Source organism: Chelonoidis abingdonii, chromosome 10, assembly GCF_003597395.2.
Source record: "Chelonoidis abingdonii isolate Lonesome George chromosome 10, CheloAbing_2.0, whole genome shotgun sequence".
In the NCBI taxonomy this organism is placed as follows: Eukaryota; Metazoa; Chordata; order Testudines; family Testudinidae; genus Chelonoidis; species Chelonoidis abingdonii.
In genome coordinates, this window is record NC_133778.1 from 9979436 (window position 1) to 9995961 (window position 16526).

The 16526-nt window shown below is 40.9% G+C and overlaps 1 protein-coding gene across 20 annotated transcripts in view; it reads left to right on the plus strand.

Annotated features, from left to right (window-relative positions):
- Positions 1 to 16526, plus strand: part of LRRFIP1 (LRR binding FLII interacting protein 1) — a 223848-nt gene that overhangs the window by 83903 nt on the left and 123419 nt on the right. The window contains exon 1 of one of the 20 annotated variants that reach the window (XM_075069908.1): positions 5374 to 6049. The exons of the other annotated variants lie outside the window; for them this stretch is intronic. Within the exon in view, the coding sequence (XP_074926009.1) occupies positions 6005 to 6049 (45 nt within the window). The 5' untranslated portion in view covers positions 5374 to 6004. Of the gene's footprint in view, positions 1 to 5373; positions 6050 to 16526 lie in introns of those variants that run through there. 20 annotated transcript variants of the gene reach the window in all.

Genomic DNA, 16526 nt, shown 5'->3' on the forward strand with positions numbered 1-16526 from the left:
GTTTACTGCTTTTCTCAGATGCATTTATGAATATAAGGAACAGGGATTGCAGGTATGACCTTGGGAACACACCACTAGTTACCCCTCTCCATTCTGACAGATCTAGATTCAGGGTGGAAGCCGCAGGAGTATACTAGTTCCAACCGCCTGCTCAAAGCTAGACCAAGTCAACTACAATCGTCCCAGCCAGGGCTTTGTCAAGTCTCACCATTAAAACCTCTAAGAAGCGCGATTCCACCACCTCCCTAGAGTAACCCGATCTCAGTGTTTCACCACTCTCATGAGTGAAAAAGTGTTTCCTAATATCCAAGTGTAAACCATCCCCACACGCAACTTGAGACATGTACCTGTCTGTTTGTCATCTGATAGGCCTGAGAGACAGTTCTAGATTCATCTCTTTGAACTCCTTTCAGGGAAGTTGAAAGCGCTATCAAGTCAACCCCTCATTTCTTCATTTTGGGACTAAACAATCCCAGTTCCTCAGCCTGTCCTCATAAGTCATTTGCTTCAGCCTGCTATCATTTTGTTGCCTGCGCGGACTCTTTCCAATTTTTCCCATCCTTCTTGTAGGTGGGGTCCAAAACTGGACACAGTGCTCCAGATGAGGCCTCACCAATGTGGAATAGAGGGAAGATCATTACTCCCCTGTCGATCTGCTGGCAAATGCCCCTACTTCTACAGCGCCAAAATGCCATTAGCCTTCTTGGCACAAGGCACACTGTTGCTCATATCCACTTCTCGTCCACTGTAACCTTAGGTCTTTTCTGCGAGAACTGTTGCCAACCATTCAGTCCCTAGTCGTGTAGCAGTGAATGGGATTACTTCCATCCTAAGTACAAGACTCTGCACTTGTCCTTGCTTGAACCTCATCAGTTGTCTTTTGGCCCAGTCCTCCTAATTGGTCTAGTCCCTCTGTATCCTATCCCTGCCGTCCAGCGTATCTACCACTCCTCCAAGTTTAGTGTCATTTGCAACGTTGCTGAGACAGTCCAGACCATCCCCAGATCATTAATGAAGGATATTGAGACAAAACTGGCCCAGGACCTATCCTTGGGCACCACTTGAAAGCCACGGCTGCCAGCGTAGAACAGAGCCGTGATCCTACCGTTGAGCCGACGATTCTAGCCAGCTTTCTATCCACCTTATAGTCCAATCATCCAGCCCATACTTCTTTAACTTGCTGGCAAGAAGCTGTGGGAGACATATTAAAAGCTTTGCTACAGTAAAGGAAATACACACATCTACTGCTTTCCCCTCCTTCACAGAGCAGTTATCTCCTCATAGAAGCAATTAGGTAGGTCAGGCATGACTTGCCCTTAGTGAGATCATGCGGACTGTTCCTGATCACTTTCTCTAGTGCTTCAGAATTGATTGCTTGAGGACCTGCTCCCATGATTTTTCCAGGGACTGAGTGAGGCAGAGGGCGAGTGGTTCCCAGATCCTCCTCTCCCTTTTTAAGATGGGCACTACCATTGCCTTTTCGTCGTTCGCCATGAGTTTTCAAAGATAATGCCAGTGGGCTCGCAATCAATCCTGCCAGCTCCTTAGCACTTGCGGTTTGCAGTGCATCCGGCCCTATGGACTTGTGCTGTTCAGTTTTTTCTAAATAGTCCCGAACCACTTCTTTCTCCACAGAGGCTGGTCACCTTCTCCCATTATGTGCGCCAGTGCAGCAGTCTGGGAGCTGACTGTTTGTGAAGACAAGAGGCAAAAAAGTCTTGAGTACATTTAGCTTTTCCACATCTTCTGTCACTACGTTGCCTCCCTCATTCAGTAAGCGGACCCACACTTCCTTGACTTTCTTTTTTGTTACTGAATAAACCTGAAGAAACCCTTCTTGTTACTCTTAACATCTCTTGCTAACTGCAACTCTCAAAGTGTGATTTGGCCTTCCTGGATTCACTTCTGCATGCTGATCAATATTTTTATACTCCTCCGGTTCATTTGTCCATATCTTCACTCTCTGTAAGCTTTCTTTTTTGCGTTTAAGATCACAGAGGATTCACTGTTAAGCCAAGCTGGCGCCTGCTTATATTTGCTATTCTTCCTACACATCGGGATGTTTTTTTTCCTGCAACCTCAATAAGGATTCTTTAAAATACAGCCAGCTCTCCTGACTCCTTTCCTCTCATGTTGTTTCCCAGGGATCCTGCCATCAGCTCCCTGAGGGAGTCAAAGTCTGCTTTTCTGAGTCCAGGTCTGTATTCTACTGCTCTCCTACTCTTTGTTCAGATCCTGAACTCGACTGTCTCATGGTCACTGCTCCCAGGTTCCCATCCACTTTTTGTCCTCTACTACTTCTGTTTGTGACAGCAGGTCAAGAAGAGCTCTGCCCTAGTTGTTCCTCCAGCACTTGCACCGAGAAATTGTTCCTACATTTCCAAAAAGTTCCTGGATTGTCTGTGCGTCCGCTGCATTGTTCTCCCAGCAGATATCAGGGTGATTAAGTCTCTCATGAGAACAGGGCCTGCGATCTGGTAACTTCGGCTAGTTGCCGGAAGAAAGCCTCGTCACCTCATCCCCTGGTCTAGTGATCTTAGTAGACTCCCACACTGACCATCAGCCTTGTCTGTTAAACTTCTAAACTTAATCGGAGACTCTGGTTTTTCTGCAGTTCATCCGGAGCTGGGAGCAGACATACTGCTCTCTTACATATTATGCAACTCTCCGACTTTTCTGCCCTGCCTGTGCCTCTTAACGGTTTTATGCATCCATGACAGCACTCCAGTCATGTGATTATCCCACCAGTCTCTGTTATTTCCAATCACATCATACTTTCTTGACTGTGCGAGGACTTCCAGTTCTCCCTGCTTGTTTCCTGCTTTCTTGCATTTGTGTATAGGCACTTAAGATAACTCGCTGATTGTCTGCTTTCTCGTCTGAGACAGGATCCTCCCTCTTGCACTCTCGCTGTGCTTTCTCCCGGTATCCATTTCCCACTTACCTCAGGTCTTTGTCTCCTTCCCCGTGACCTAGTTTAAAGCCCTCCTCACTAGGTTAGCCAGCCTGCTTGCGAAGATGCTTCTCCTCTCTTTGTTAGGTGGAGCCCATCTCTGCCTAGGCACTCCTCCTTCTTGGAACACTATCCATGGTCGAAGAATCCAAAGCCTTCTCTCTGACACCACCGCGTAGCCATTTGTTGACTTCCAAAATTTGACGATCCCACTCAGGCCTTTTTCCCTGCACGGGGAGGATGGACAAGAACGCCACTTGTTCCTCAAACTCTTTATCCTTCTTCCCAGAGCCACGATAGTCTGCAGTGATCCGCTCAAGGTCATTCTTTGCAGTATCATTGTGCCACGTGAAGAAGCAGGAAGGGGTAGCGATCCGAGGGCTTGATGAGTCTCGCAGTCTCTCCGTCACATCGTGAATCCTAGTCCTGGCAAGCAGCAGACTTTTGATTTTCTTGGTCGGGGCAGCAGATAGATGACTCCCCTGAGGAGGGAGTCCCCACACCACCACCCTCCTCCTCTCTTGGAGGTGGTTGTGGCACCCCCATCCTCTAGCAGTGCATCTCATGCTCTCAGTCGGGTGAGTTCCTCTGCCCCCTCTCTCGAGTACCAGTCTTCTCTGCTCTGGCATTAGTATTGTGGAAAGAACATGAAAACGTTGCTCATCTGTATCTCCGTTGCTGTACATGGGCGTCTCGCTTCTTTTTCTTCTTGAGGTCACCATGCTGCCCAAATTTCTTCACCATGCTCTCTCTCTCTCCTCTGCACAACCTTGCGCTGGATTTCTCAGACGTTGTGCCCATAGAAGCATATCCTGACATCTGTCCAGGAAATCTACCATTAATTTACCATTAATTCCTACTCTTTGTTCCCTGTCTTTTTAACCAGTTCTCAAATCCATGAAAGGACCTTCCATTTTATCCCATGACAGCTTAATTTATAAGAAGACCTTTGGTGAGGCCTTTGGTCGAAGGCTTTCTGGAATCAAAGTATATTATGTCCCACTGGATCCCCCTTGTCCACATGTTTGTTTGACCTCTTCAAAGAACTCTAATCGATTAGTAAGACACGATTTCCCTTCACAGAAACCATGTTGACTGTGTGCTCAACAGTTTGTTTTTCTGTGTCTACGAACATTTTATTCTTAACTATTGTTTCGACTAATTTGCCCAGTACTGAAGTTAGACTTACCGTCTGTAATTGCCGGATCACCTGCTATGCCCTTTTTAAGTATTGGCATTACATTACTAACTACCAGTCATTTGGTGCTGAAGCTGATTTAAAGGACAGGTTACAAATCTTAGTTAATAGTTCCGCAACTTCACATTTGATCTTTCAGAACTCTTGGGTGAATGTCATCTGGTCCGATGACTTGTTAATGTTGAGTTTATCATTCCAAAACCTCCTCTAGTGACCCTTAATCTGTGACAGTTCCTCAGATTTGTCACCCACACCAGCCAGCTCAGTTTGGGTATGTCCCTAGCATCCTCAGCTGCAAAGACTGAAGCAAGAATCCATTAGTTTCTCTGCAATCATTTTATCATCTTTAAGCGCCATCATCAAGGGGCCCCACGGCTGTTTTAGCAGGCTTCCTCTTTCTTCCTGTACTTAAACATTTTGTTATTACCTTTGGAGTTTTTGGCTAGCCGTTCATCAAACTCCTTTGGCTTGTCTTATTATACTCTTGCACTTATTTGCAATGTTTATGCTCCTTTCTATTTGCCTCACTAGCCATTGATGGACCTCCTCTATGAACTTGTTATTCTTTTTTTTTTTTTTTTTTTAACCTGTTATGGCTCTTGGCCTTCACAACGTCATCTGCATAGAAGTTCCATAGGTTGACTATGTGTTGTGTGAAAAAATACTTCCTTTTGTTTTTTTAAAACCTGCTGGCCTATTAATCATTAATTTGGATCCGACCTAGTTCTGTGTGTTATGAGAAGGGGTAAATAATGCTTCCTTATTTACTTTCTCTATACCACTCATGATTTTATAGACCTCTATCACATCACCATTCAGTTGTCTCTATTCCAAGCTGAAAGGTCCCAGTCTTATTAATCTTAATGGCCTCAGATGGAAGCCATTCCATACCCCCTAATCATTTTTGTTGCCCTTTTCTGAACCTTTTCCAATTCCAATACCTTTTTTGAGATGGGATGACCATATCTGCACACAGTATGAAAAGTTGGATAAGAGGCAAAAAGGAATTGTGTTTACAAGTGGAACTCAGAATTTTTTCGAATTTTAAAAGTTAAGTTTATGCACTTGATGAAACTTACGCCAGTAGTAGCGCAAGAGGCTTCATAAAGTAGCACAAACTATTTGTATTTGACAGCCTGTAAAGTGATGGTTATAGAAAACACTAGAGCAATAAGCACGTCCTGTTCTTGGTGTCATAGTGCTGGTTGTGGCAAGACTAGGAGCAAAGAATGATGTTGCAGCAAACTTCCAGATGACGACAGTTGCTTAGTCAAAGGTCCTGTGCCTGGGCAAGAGAAAAAATCAGCTTGTCTGCCTTTCTGCACCTTTGGAGCCAGCTGCTCACTTGCTGACTCAAGAACTGTAGTTACTGACAGGCGTGGAGCCGTAAGCTATTACTGTCCTGCCGTTCCCTTGAAGTAGGGTGGGGAGAGTAGGTGGAAACTTCGATACAAATGTGAACTGAAAGAACTGAAAGTTTTGTGAGAGGAAGTCTGTGCTTGTGTTTTCTGAAGCGGTGAAGGACAGATTCCTTTATTAAACACACAGACTCATTGTGTGCTCCCTAGAGCACCTATGTGACTCGCCTTGTGTCTTGACCACTCGCCTAGGTGGACTTCTGTGTCAGCAGCGCAGGATCAGCATTCCTCTGACAGAAATGTGAGGATTTTCGAGAAGTGGATAGAGTCCTCTTGTTTGTTTGGATAAACACTTGACAAGCTGGATTAGAAATACTTTCCTGGGATGTTAAGTAAATAAAGCAGAAGCCTAGCAAGTAGTAGGGTGGATATTTTGTTTCCCTTTTCGTGTATGAACTTCAAAGCCTCTGAAGTTGAATAACAAACTTTGCAGCCATGCAAACGGAAGCAGACTGCTTCAGTCCAGAAGCTCAGAAACTGGTAAGGAGGGTGTGTGGGGAGGGGAAAAACTCTGCTACTCCAACTCTCCTATTGTTTGTGCTGTCTTTAAAATTTAAAAATGAGGTACTAGTTAATGGGTGTATTTGTTCAAAGCTCCACTGCCTGCTATGCGCTTGACACGTTAGTCTCCGATTACATTTAAGAAGCTGTGGTTTACTGTTCTGTACAGTAGGAAGTGAATGTGCATGCATATATTAGATATAAACGTTATGCTTTATGCACCAGAATACACATTCCATGAGTCTGCAGCTGTACTTTTGCAAAGAATAATTCAGTTTCAATTCAGTTACCTGCTTGTGTTGTGATGTTTGTAATAACTGTATAAATGTTCTTGAATATTACTCATTGTTACTGTTTTATACAGCAAAGGAACTTTTAGAAAAAGGTTTCTATTCTATATACAAAATGTACAATATATAATTTAACTGAAGAAATTTGTGAGAAGTGTGATCATTATCATAAGGTAAAAGATCTTACCCACGAACTATGGGGATTCAAATTATTTTCCCCAGGCTCTGAAAAGTGCCAGTGTAATATTACCCTGGAAACGCCAACAAAAAATTCTGTACAGCTCAAATGCATTTCAACTAATAGAACTGCATGTCTTGCATTGCTGGTATACTAGAAAGAATGGTTGGTGTGTCATCTCAGATTCTCAGCCACGAAGGGAATGTAAAATTGGCAGCACATATACTAAAAATGGGGAGGAGAGTTGATGTTCATCATTTTCCTTTGACTTTTTTTCTTGATATTCTTCGATTTTTTTCATTTGAACTTGAATCTTTTGAGCCTGTTAGTGCGATTGATCTACTCCGTAAGCTTTTTTTGTCACTGCAGTTGGTGTCAGCCTCCTATGTCTTAATATTTTACATGTATTAATACAAACATTTGGAGAAACAATAAGGACACACATCTGAACGTGAAATGCATAATTTGGGAGAGCTCTTTCAACTAGACAGTCGGTCGAAGAAAATGTTTGGATACTGTAGAAAAGAAACAGGGATTTTCCTCTTACACAGAAACATTTGGCATACATTCAGCTTGCTGCCAGCAGAATGGGTGTTCCTGTGTATTGCAGAGAGCCGGGAGGTGGGGGTAGGGGGAGGGGATTGTAAGAGGTAACTCTAAACTTAAGTTGTTACTTAAAAAGTTAATTTCTCTCTGCAAGGCAAAGCCCTTAATTTGTCTCTGAATTACTAGCATTATTCCCCACTATGCCTGTTTCTTGCCCTTTGGTGACACTGGTGGCCGCTTCCCTATGAGGCGGGTATGAATGACACCAAAGATATGTCTACACTGCAGATACACCCCTTCTTCCCCCTCCCCCCAGCCCATACCAGCTGACTCAGTCCAAACCCGTGTGCCTAAGGGGCTATTTAACTGCAGTGTAGAGGTTTGGGCTTGGACTGCAGCCCAAGTTCTGGGACCCTTCCACCTTTCAGGGTCCTTGGGCTCAGGCTGGCACCTGGGCTCTAATGTCTGTCCCCAAGTTGACTTCCCCTTGCAATACATGAAGGTGAGCTCCTCCCCCACGAAGGCAGCTCACACTCCTTGAGCTTGCCCTATGGGACTTTTTTATAAACAAATTCATGTGTTTTAAAACAGATGGGGATTGAGCTCCCACCTGCTTAAACTGTAGCTTAGTCACTAATTCACAGCATCAGAAAGGCTAAATGCTTCTTTGCTAGGCCTCAATGTAAAATAAAGCAGGAACATGGGAGGCCCTAGGGTTAGCTGTCAGTCCCTATTGTTCCTTGTTACTTCTAAATGTTACCTTTAGACGATTGCTACTGATCAAATGTAATAATTACCTTTGATATCAACACTTCAAATTTTAAATATTTTTAATTTATTTTTCTCTGGCCTAGTTTTAAAAAAAGCTGAAAATGCCTAGAGCCAGTTACTATCTATTCCTTGTTTGGGCTATTGCAAAAAAAAAAAAAAAATCTAAACCATTTATAGCTTGATTTAGCTTGTGAGCAGACATGCCAACAGAGTTTGTATGCACATGCAATGCACAAAAGATTTACAATGGAAACAGGGCTTATGTCTACGGTGTGGATTTTTGGCACATGTTAAGTGAATGTAATTAGTGCATTTATACGTGATTAGGTTGCTGAAGGAGAAACTTGGTTTAAGTTTTCTCTTGGTGCAGTCCATATAGTGAAAGGTGAAGAGTTAAACTGGCTCTACAATGGTCCAGGGGTCAGAATAAGCTATGCCAACTACCTTGAAGCTCATTCCTTAGCAATGGGGCTGATGTTTGTGAAGCATTATGGACTGAGATAAACATTTACTAAGGAATTGGAGGGGTGAGGCCTATTAGTCTGGTCACCTGGGTACTTCCCTGTATTTTGTTGTTGAAAGTAAAGAATTAAGGAGTATTCCACAAATCAAACTCTTCTTGTGCGTGAACAATTCCAGTATTTCTAAAAAAAACAAAAAAAAAACCCACTTCAGAATTTGGCAATATCAATAAACAATGGGACAGCTTTGATTTCAATTTTAATTATTTTATTGGAAAATTATAAAACTTTGCTTTAAACACATGAACAGTTGTTTGTTTTTATTTTTGAAATACCATTTGTGTGGTTGAGTTGGAACTGATGGTCTGCTTCCTGAGCTGTCTGGTCTCATCCATCTTGTTCATTCAGTGACACTCAGATGTAAAACAACCTTGTCTGGTACTGGCTGGCATTTGGTTCTCTCTTTAATTTAGGTCGTTGATTGCTTCACTGGTGAGAAGGAAGGAGTAATGATGATTTTATTTCAGTAACTGAATAACCCATTCATTAAATTTGCATCTTATTAAACAAAGGTGAAGGGGAATAAATGTACAAAACTATCTGGTCTTGTTGCTAGTAATTGTGACTGAAGATAGCACTGTTTAGCGAAATGGGTTATTTTACAAGCAATGTACCACTTGGCTAGAAAAATTTTAAACTGCTAATCCACAGGAAAGCCTTGGTTACATTGCTTTATTTTTCCGCTTTACTGATTGAATGTATATCATAGACAAGTGAAATGAAGGCCAGTATAAAAGTATGGAGAAAACAGGCCTTTAACTGTGAAACAGTGGGGCAGAACTGATTATTTTTTCCTGTTAATCAGGAAAAACATTCAAAACATAAACTGTTAACATGTCTTTCTTAGCATAATGGTAGTAACTTAAAGCAGAAAGGGAGAATAAATTGATTCTCGAGATGGAAAAAAATATTGTGACTGTTGCATACAGATTGCCACTTTGGTAGGTTACTGAACTTTCAGTGAGATTGTTTGTTTTAATTAGTGCTTTAATAACGTGATCCGCATAAGAATGAACTCCTGCAGGCAATTTTTCTGCTCACAAGCTGTTTCTTTAACCCTTTCCCTTCACAGAAAGCACATGCTGTTGGCTGTGAATATTAGACCCTTGGTAAAACCAAGTCTCTTTGAATAATTGTACTGCTTTAATGATTTATCTCAAGAGTTGTTTGAAGATTTCTATACCTGGAATCATTCATGTGGATTACAAAGGTCATTGTGACTGGGTTTCTTGCTATCCACAGTTTCCTATCTCTGGCTGTTTGTCAGGAGTTGCAATTTAATGATGAAGTCCGCATGTTTCAGAGAGCTATTTCTTTATGCTTGCACATCTTTATGCATCATAGAAACCTGATCGTAATCAAGTCCATCAGTTTTATCTCGATGTAAATACATTTCTGAATGTTACTTTCCTGTGCTTGGAGGGGACAATGTGCCCTTTAGGCAGGAAGTGAGAGCTTCCTTAGTCATTGTTCTGTTATATACTGGCTATGCTGGGGCAGTGTTTAAAAATGGGTGTAAATACAATATTGTAGGTGGTCATTCCAGCTGGACTTCTGGTTTAGATTGGTATTGGTATTTAGAAGGTGAGACGCCTGTAATTCTAGATAACTAACCCTAATTTCAGTTCCCTGGCATTAAGCGGTGACCTTTGTCTGCAGGTGAAATCAAAAGTAATTGGCATGTTCAAGATGCTGTATTGGAGCTAGAGAAACTGACTAGATTTACAGGCTGCAGTATTCTTTTCATACCTGGGCAATGTTGGAGAGGTTGAACGCAGTAGATAGGATAAATATCTGCTATTAAATAGGATTTATTTCCATTTAAAAAGAAAAATAAGTCACTTAAGTTTTGTATTTAAAGTAGAGAAACCCAGAGCGTTAGAGTGTAAGGTAGAGAAGAACATCAAACTTTTCTGTTGTAGCAGTGTATCTATTTTAGGGTCTGTAGAGGCTTTAAATGTTTAAGCGTTCTGCTGTAATGGTTCAAAAATGTCACAGTATGCATTTACTGCTGTATTTTGGACAACTTCAATGGAAAACTGTAGTTTTTGTAATAATGCTGGTGTCTGTGCCATCCTTGCCACAGTAATTCTCTCTTCTTTCCTCTAGCCTATCCAAGACACTCTTGGGAACCTTCTCTATTCTTTTGCATGATTGTGAGTTGAGTTCATGTGAATGCATGGGTTGTGAGTTCAGTCCTTGAAGTGGCCATTTAGGGATATGAGGCAAAAATCTGTTGGATGATTTAATTGGGGATTGGTCCTGCTTTAAGCAGGGGGTTAGACTAGATGATCTCCTGAGGTCCCTTCCAACCGCAATATTCTATGATTCGCCTAACAGAAGTAGTAGCTTCATCTTTTTCACCTCTCAGACAAGGAGCATACAAAAACTTTTTAAAGTGTAATTGGACTTCGAATTTTATTAAATGTTCTGCTTCTTTTTCTAGTAGTTACATTTGTATGAGTGCCTGTTTGTTCTGGATAAATTTCTTAGAGGCCTGTATTCCCCCTGTGGTGTTGGCAGTGTTTGAACGATGAAGTAATCTACAAATCAGCTGGCTAACCTGATAGTTAATTTTAACCTTGAATATCATGAGAAGTTCTTTCCATCAAACTTGGAGAGTCTCGTGTTAATCTTCATTCATACTTCTTACTACTGTAACATTTTGTAGATTTTTTTTTTAAATTTATTTTTAAAGTCATTGTCAGTATTGCAAACTCCGGATATTCAAAAATCATGAGTCAGGGTCACCAAAAATCATGAATTGGCTTTAAGATCATGAGATTATATAAAAATAATAAATTTGATGTTTTTATTAGGCTTTTGCTTGCTTTGTTTTTAATAATGAAGGCTGAAATAACCACATATCCACTTGAATCCAGGAGCTGGGGCTTTAAGGAAAACAATTATGACGAGACTCATGACAAAATCATGAAGGTTGGCAACACTTTAGTAATTTCACTAATGTGAAATTCAGCAGCCTCCTCACATTTGGGGGTCTTTCTCCCGCCATCACCCCCTCAAGTTAGAACCAAGTTAGTCTTTGACATGCTTATCTGATTGGACTGGAGGAAGGCCAAATTCATTGAGGCAAAGCCTGTTCTGGCTTAGTTAGGAAACAACAGGAGAGAAATATGCAATTAAAATTGCTACTTGTATGATGCACAGGAAATCAGGATATTTATAGCAGAAAACTGAACACAAGCAAGCTAAGTCAGACACTTCCGAACAGAGATCTAGTCCATCTTGAATGCTAAAAAACACCTCTTTGTGGAGGAAGTGTTTAATTTTCATGAGTTCTCACACTACAGCATTCTGCTCTACTTCAGTTCTTATACTGCACCCTTCATTTTGCTCTGGTTTTTAATGTTTCTTTAAAGTTCAGCTTGAATGAAGTGTCATGTGATGCCTATTCATATGTTAACCGATTTTAAGTGCTCTGGATACAGTAATGTAATTGTACACAATAGTTCTCATTTGTCACAACTTTACCAGTTTGACTAAAATTTTTAGATTTAAAATGAGTCTCTGCTGTTAATCTCCCAGGTTAACAACACACACCTTTCCTGCAGAGTTCAGTGGATGTTTGAGCCACCTATAGAACTTAATGCTCAGATTTTCATGACATTTCACTGTGTGTAAAGTCTCTATTGTAGTTAATCATCTGACATTTAGAAGTAACTTGTGCAGTGTACAGGAATTCTTACACACAACACTAGAAACCTCACCTCTTAATTTTGAGAACCTGACTTGGGAGTGGCCTTGGACAAGTAGAGACTGGAGCACAGCATGATTAGTCTCTCTGAAAGGGTGTGGTCTGTAATGCTGTTACTTTCCCAGGTAGCTGCTTTCCAGAACACCACTGAATTTTCTGGGGCAATTGGTTAGCGTGCCACCTGAACCTTGGACAGTGCTTTTGAACTGCATGCATAAGTGTATTTGCTGCATGAGGATGGGAGCTTAGATGATGAAGAACAAGTAAGCTGTCAAAATAACAGGGTGGATGATACAGGACTGCCAGTTGAGGTTTTTCCTTTACAAATCAATCTACTCTAAAAAATGAAAATTAAAAATCTTGTTTTGAAATATTGGGTTGCAGCTTAAACAACTTGGCAACTATAACAGGTATTAACAGTGTATAAATGGTCGTTGCTGCTTGTCATGCTGACCAGTATCATCTTGTTGCCCTGTGCTCCTAACGTATTTACTGTATTCACCTGTTGTCTCTCATCTTACACTTTGTCAGTTTTTATGGGCGGGGTGCACCTCTTTTTTGCATGATTGTACGGTGTTTAGCACAATAGGGTGGGGCCTCTAGGTGCTACCACAATACCAATAGGCAGTCTGATAAAATGCTGGAGAGGGGCAGCATAAAAATACCTAGACAGTGTGTGATGAGCACTTAATTAAAAATGTAATGCTGTAACAGTTCTAAATGCAAAAACAAATTGGTTGTAACATACATATTGATCTCAATAAAGTGGATTGTTTTAAAGTAAGTACTAGTGCCTTTGTTGAAATTTATGCTGCATTGATTTTTCCAGTGATGCTGCTTGGAACTTCACAATATGTAGTATTGGTTGTAGTTAGCAATTTTTATTTTATAATATGCAACAATCAGCTAGCAGGAACCCAGACATGTTTGTCTTTGGTTCTAAGAGCTGGTTATGTTAAGTATTTAATTCTAAATAGGTATGTGGTCATGAGCAAGAATATACTTATAAATTAAAATATACCATCTTGGGAAACAGTCATTAGTTTTAATTGAAACTCCTAAATGAAAATTTGTTCTCTTCCATCTAATTCTGTGTGTATGATTTGAATTGACATGTATTGGATGGAGTGAAAATGTATTGAGTTTGCTGCCTGAATATTTTGAGGATATATTGATTTAAGCAGAATAAACTAATAGATCCTTGGAGAGTGTTTTCATCTTTAAATATTTTTGTTATTAAAACAGAAAGCAAACTGATATTCAGAGGTAAAATTTAATCAAATACAGTATTAAACTAAAATGTTCTTCATGGAAAGTAACACAATGGATAGCTACATCTGAAAGACCTGCAGTGGGGACGTGTGTGACATGGAAACTTTAATTTGGCCCTTCTTTGAAACTGAAGGGTGGAGGAGTGAGTGAGTGAATACATGCACAACAGAACCTGAATTTACAAAAATATCAAATTTCATATATAGGCTGCATCCGACGAAGTTGGTATTCACCCACGAAAGCTCATGCTCCAAAACGTCTGTTAGTCTATAAGGTGCCACAGGACTCTTTGCTGCAAATATAGGCTGGTGCTGTGGGAATCTGGGCTTCCTTTGCTACATATTTTAAGAAATGACTGAAGCCCAGAAAGGTTTTAATGTAAAAAGAAACTTCCCTTCTGTCTCACCTTCCTTTTCTGAGTAGAGTGAAGGGGTGGGGTGGTTCGTATTGCTCAAATAAGCTGTCTGGCTTATTTAAGGTGTGGCACCAGTTGTGACTCCAAAGAGTCCTGTGAAGAAAATCTGTGCAGGTGGGAAGGAAAGGAAGACAAATATGAAGAATTTCTTGGCTCCAACAGATTACATGATATCTTGCTGTGAAAGGAAGAGTGGTTAACAGATGTTTTTACCTTAATGGTGGGAGCTTTGGCCTTTTCACAGCTTTTAGACTTAATGGGAGCTGAATTAATGTTCCTCTGAGTTGAAAAAAGGATTGTAATCTTCTGCACGTTTTTTTGGTTTACAACAATTTTTATATACTCTGGTGTGATCAACTAAAGCATAAACATTTACAAAAACACAAATATCTTAATCAAAACCAATAAAATTCCAGTTCACTTTTCTTTAATTCAGCTGATTTGTTGCTTATTTTTTATCTTTAAGTACAATTAAAAAGCACACATCCAAATAGCACTATATGCACTAATATCAATTAGGATTTCATACTATGCAAATCTTCCATTATTGTATGCAGTGGTGTTGTAACTGGGTCAGTCCCAGAATATTTTAGAGCAGGTTCTACATTTAAAATGCTGTAGTGGTGGAGTTATGGCGCTTCAGGGAAGATGTTACTATGCTGATGTGAGAGCTTCTCCTGCGGTGTATTTAATCCACCTCTGCAAGAGGCGGTAGCTATGTCGATGGAAAAAGCCTTCCTGTCAGCATAGAATCGTAGAAGATTAGGATTGGAAGAGACCTCAGGTCATTTAGTCCAACCCCCTATTCAAAGAAGGTCCAACCCCAACTAAATTATCCCAGCCAAGGCTTTGTCAAGGTGGGCCTTAAAAACAGTGCCATCCTTAGGATTTATGGGGCCCTACGCAGTATTATTAAACTGGTGTCCCTATGCCCGATGGCAGCCCAAGCTCACAGGCCGGTGGGGGAGGGGGAGGAGGGACAAGACAGCAAAGGATAATGAGATGCCCGGCCTGCCTCACTGTGGCGGAGAGTCACAGTTCCCCGCAGAGACTCCCATGCCCTCTCCCTCAGGCAGAATGGACATGAAGAAGGTACCTAATGAAAAGGACTAAAACTTTGGGAACAAAAAACATCAGTCACAGGCTTTTTGATATCCCTGAAGTTTGTCAGAGATTTAGGGTACGTCCAGACTACCCGCCGTATCGGCGGTAGCGATCGATTTATCGGGATGATATATCGTGTCTCATCTAGACGTGATATACCGATCCCCAATGCGCTCCCCGTTGACTCCGGAACTCCACCGGAGCAAGCGGCGGTAGTGGAGTCAATGGGGAGGCGCGGACGTCGCTCTCGAGCGCCTTGAGGATGGGAGGTAAATCGAAATAAGATACTTCGTAGCTGAAGTTGCGTTATCTTACAGCGACACCCCCCCCTAGTGCTAGACCAGGCCTTATTCAAAAACTTCATAGTAAGGGTGAGTCAGCTGTCCTGCTGAATACAACATTACATGTAATGGGAATACATGATGCAGCTCTTCTCTGTTTAACATTTTCTTAATCCGTTTTTCTAAGATGAAATTTATATTTTAAATGTACCCTAAACCTTAAGCCAACATTCCAGATTACTACATATTTAACTCACTGAAGCAAAGACATTATTTTAAATTAATCAGAGAATTTAGTGTGCTCATAACAATGTTCATTGCTTTTAGAAAAAAGGGAACACTGATTTACTTTGTCTGATCTCCACAACAATAGACATGTTTATGAAATTTCACCAATTTAAAAAAACATGTTTCAAAGATTTTAGTATAACAAGGATTTTATGTCTTACTAAGGTACTGATTTTGCTGGAGGGTTCTCTTAAAACTAGTTCATCAGATAGCCAGAATTAAGGAAAGGGAAACTCTTTGTCCAGCTATCTGGAAGGGAAGGACTCTTGTCCCTGAAGGGCTCTCGTCAGTCGGGAAGTGGGGAGACAGGCGGTGAAGGGATGGACAGAAAGGCCAGGAAGACTTGGAAGCCATTTTTTTTTTTTTTTTTTAACTATAGTAATTAAAATGTGTATTTTAGATAAGGGAGGTCTTCTGAAGGATTTATTAAAAAAATTATATATCCTGAAGATCCAAACATTTAAGGCTAAAGATGAATTGTGCATCTAAAAGTCTATGCAAGCATTTTTAGAGATGTCATTTTATAATCTTCACCAGCTCACTAATGAAATATTTTTAAAGCAATTTTTAAACTAAGGTCCTGTAGACTGGACATGTTCTGTGTATAATTACATTAATGCACAACTGTTTTTGTCAGTAAAGTCAGAAACTGACAGTATAAAAGTATATTTGGGCATAAGCTTTCGTGGGCATCTGATGAAGTGGGTTATAGCCACGAAAGCTTATGCCCAAATAATTTGTTAGTCTCTAAGGTGCCACAAGGACTCCTCTTTGTTTTGCTGATACAGACTAACAGGACTACCACTCTGAAACCTGTCAGTATATACCTGGGTGTTGGCAAATGCCTGTTAAATAGCTTCATTACCCCTTGAATGGCTCTTTAACAGTTTCAATGTTGTGCTAATAGGTCTGGCAGGCTGAGGCTTTTTCACTTTTAACTACTAGATTCCCTCCCAAGGAAGACTCACCAGGCTGCAGCAGCCATTGTGGGAGCCTGCAGGAAGGGTCAAAACAGGGATAGGAAAACAAGGTGCGTGGATGCTAAGACCCAGGGGTGCCCCAATTTTCAGGTGGC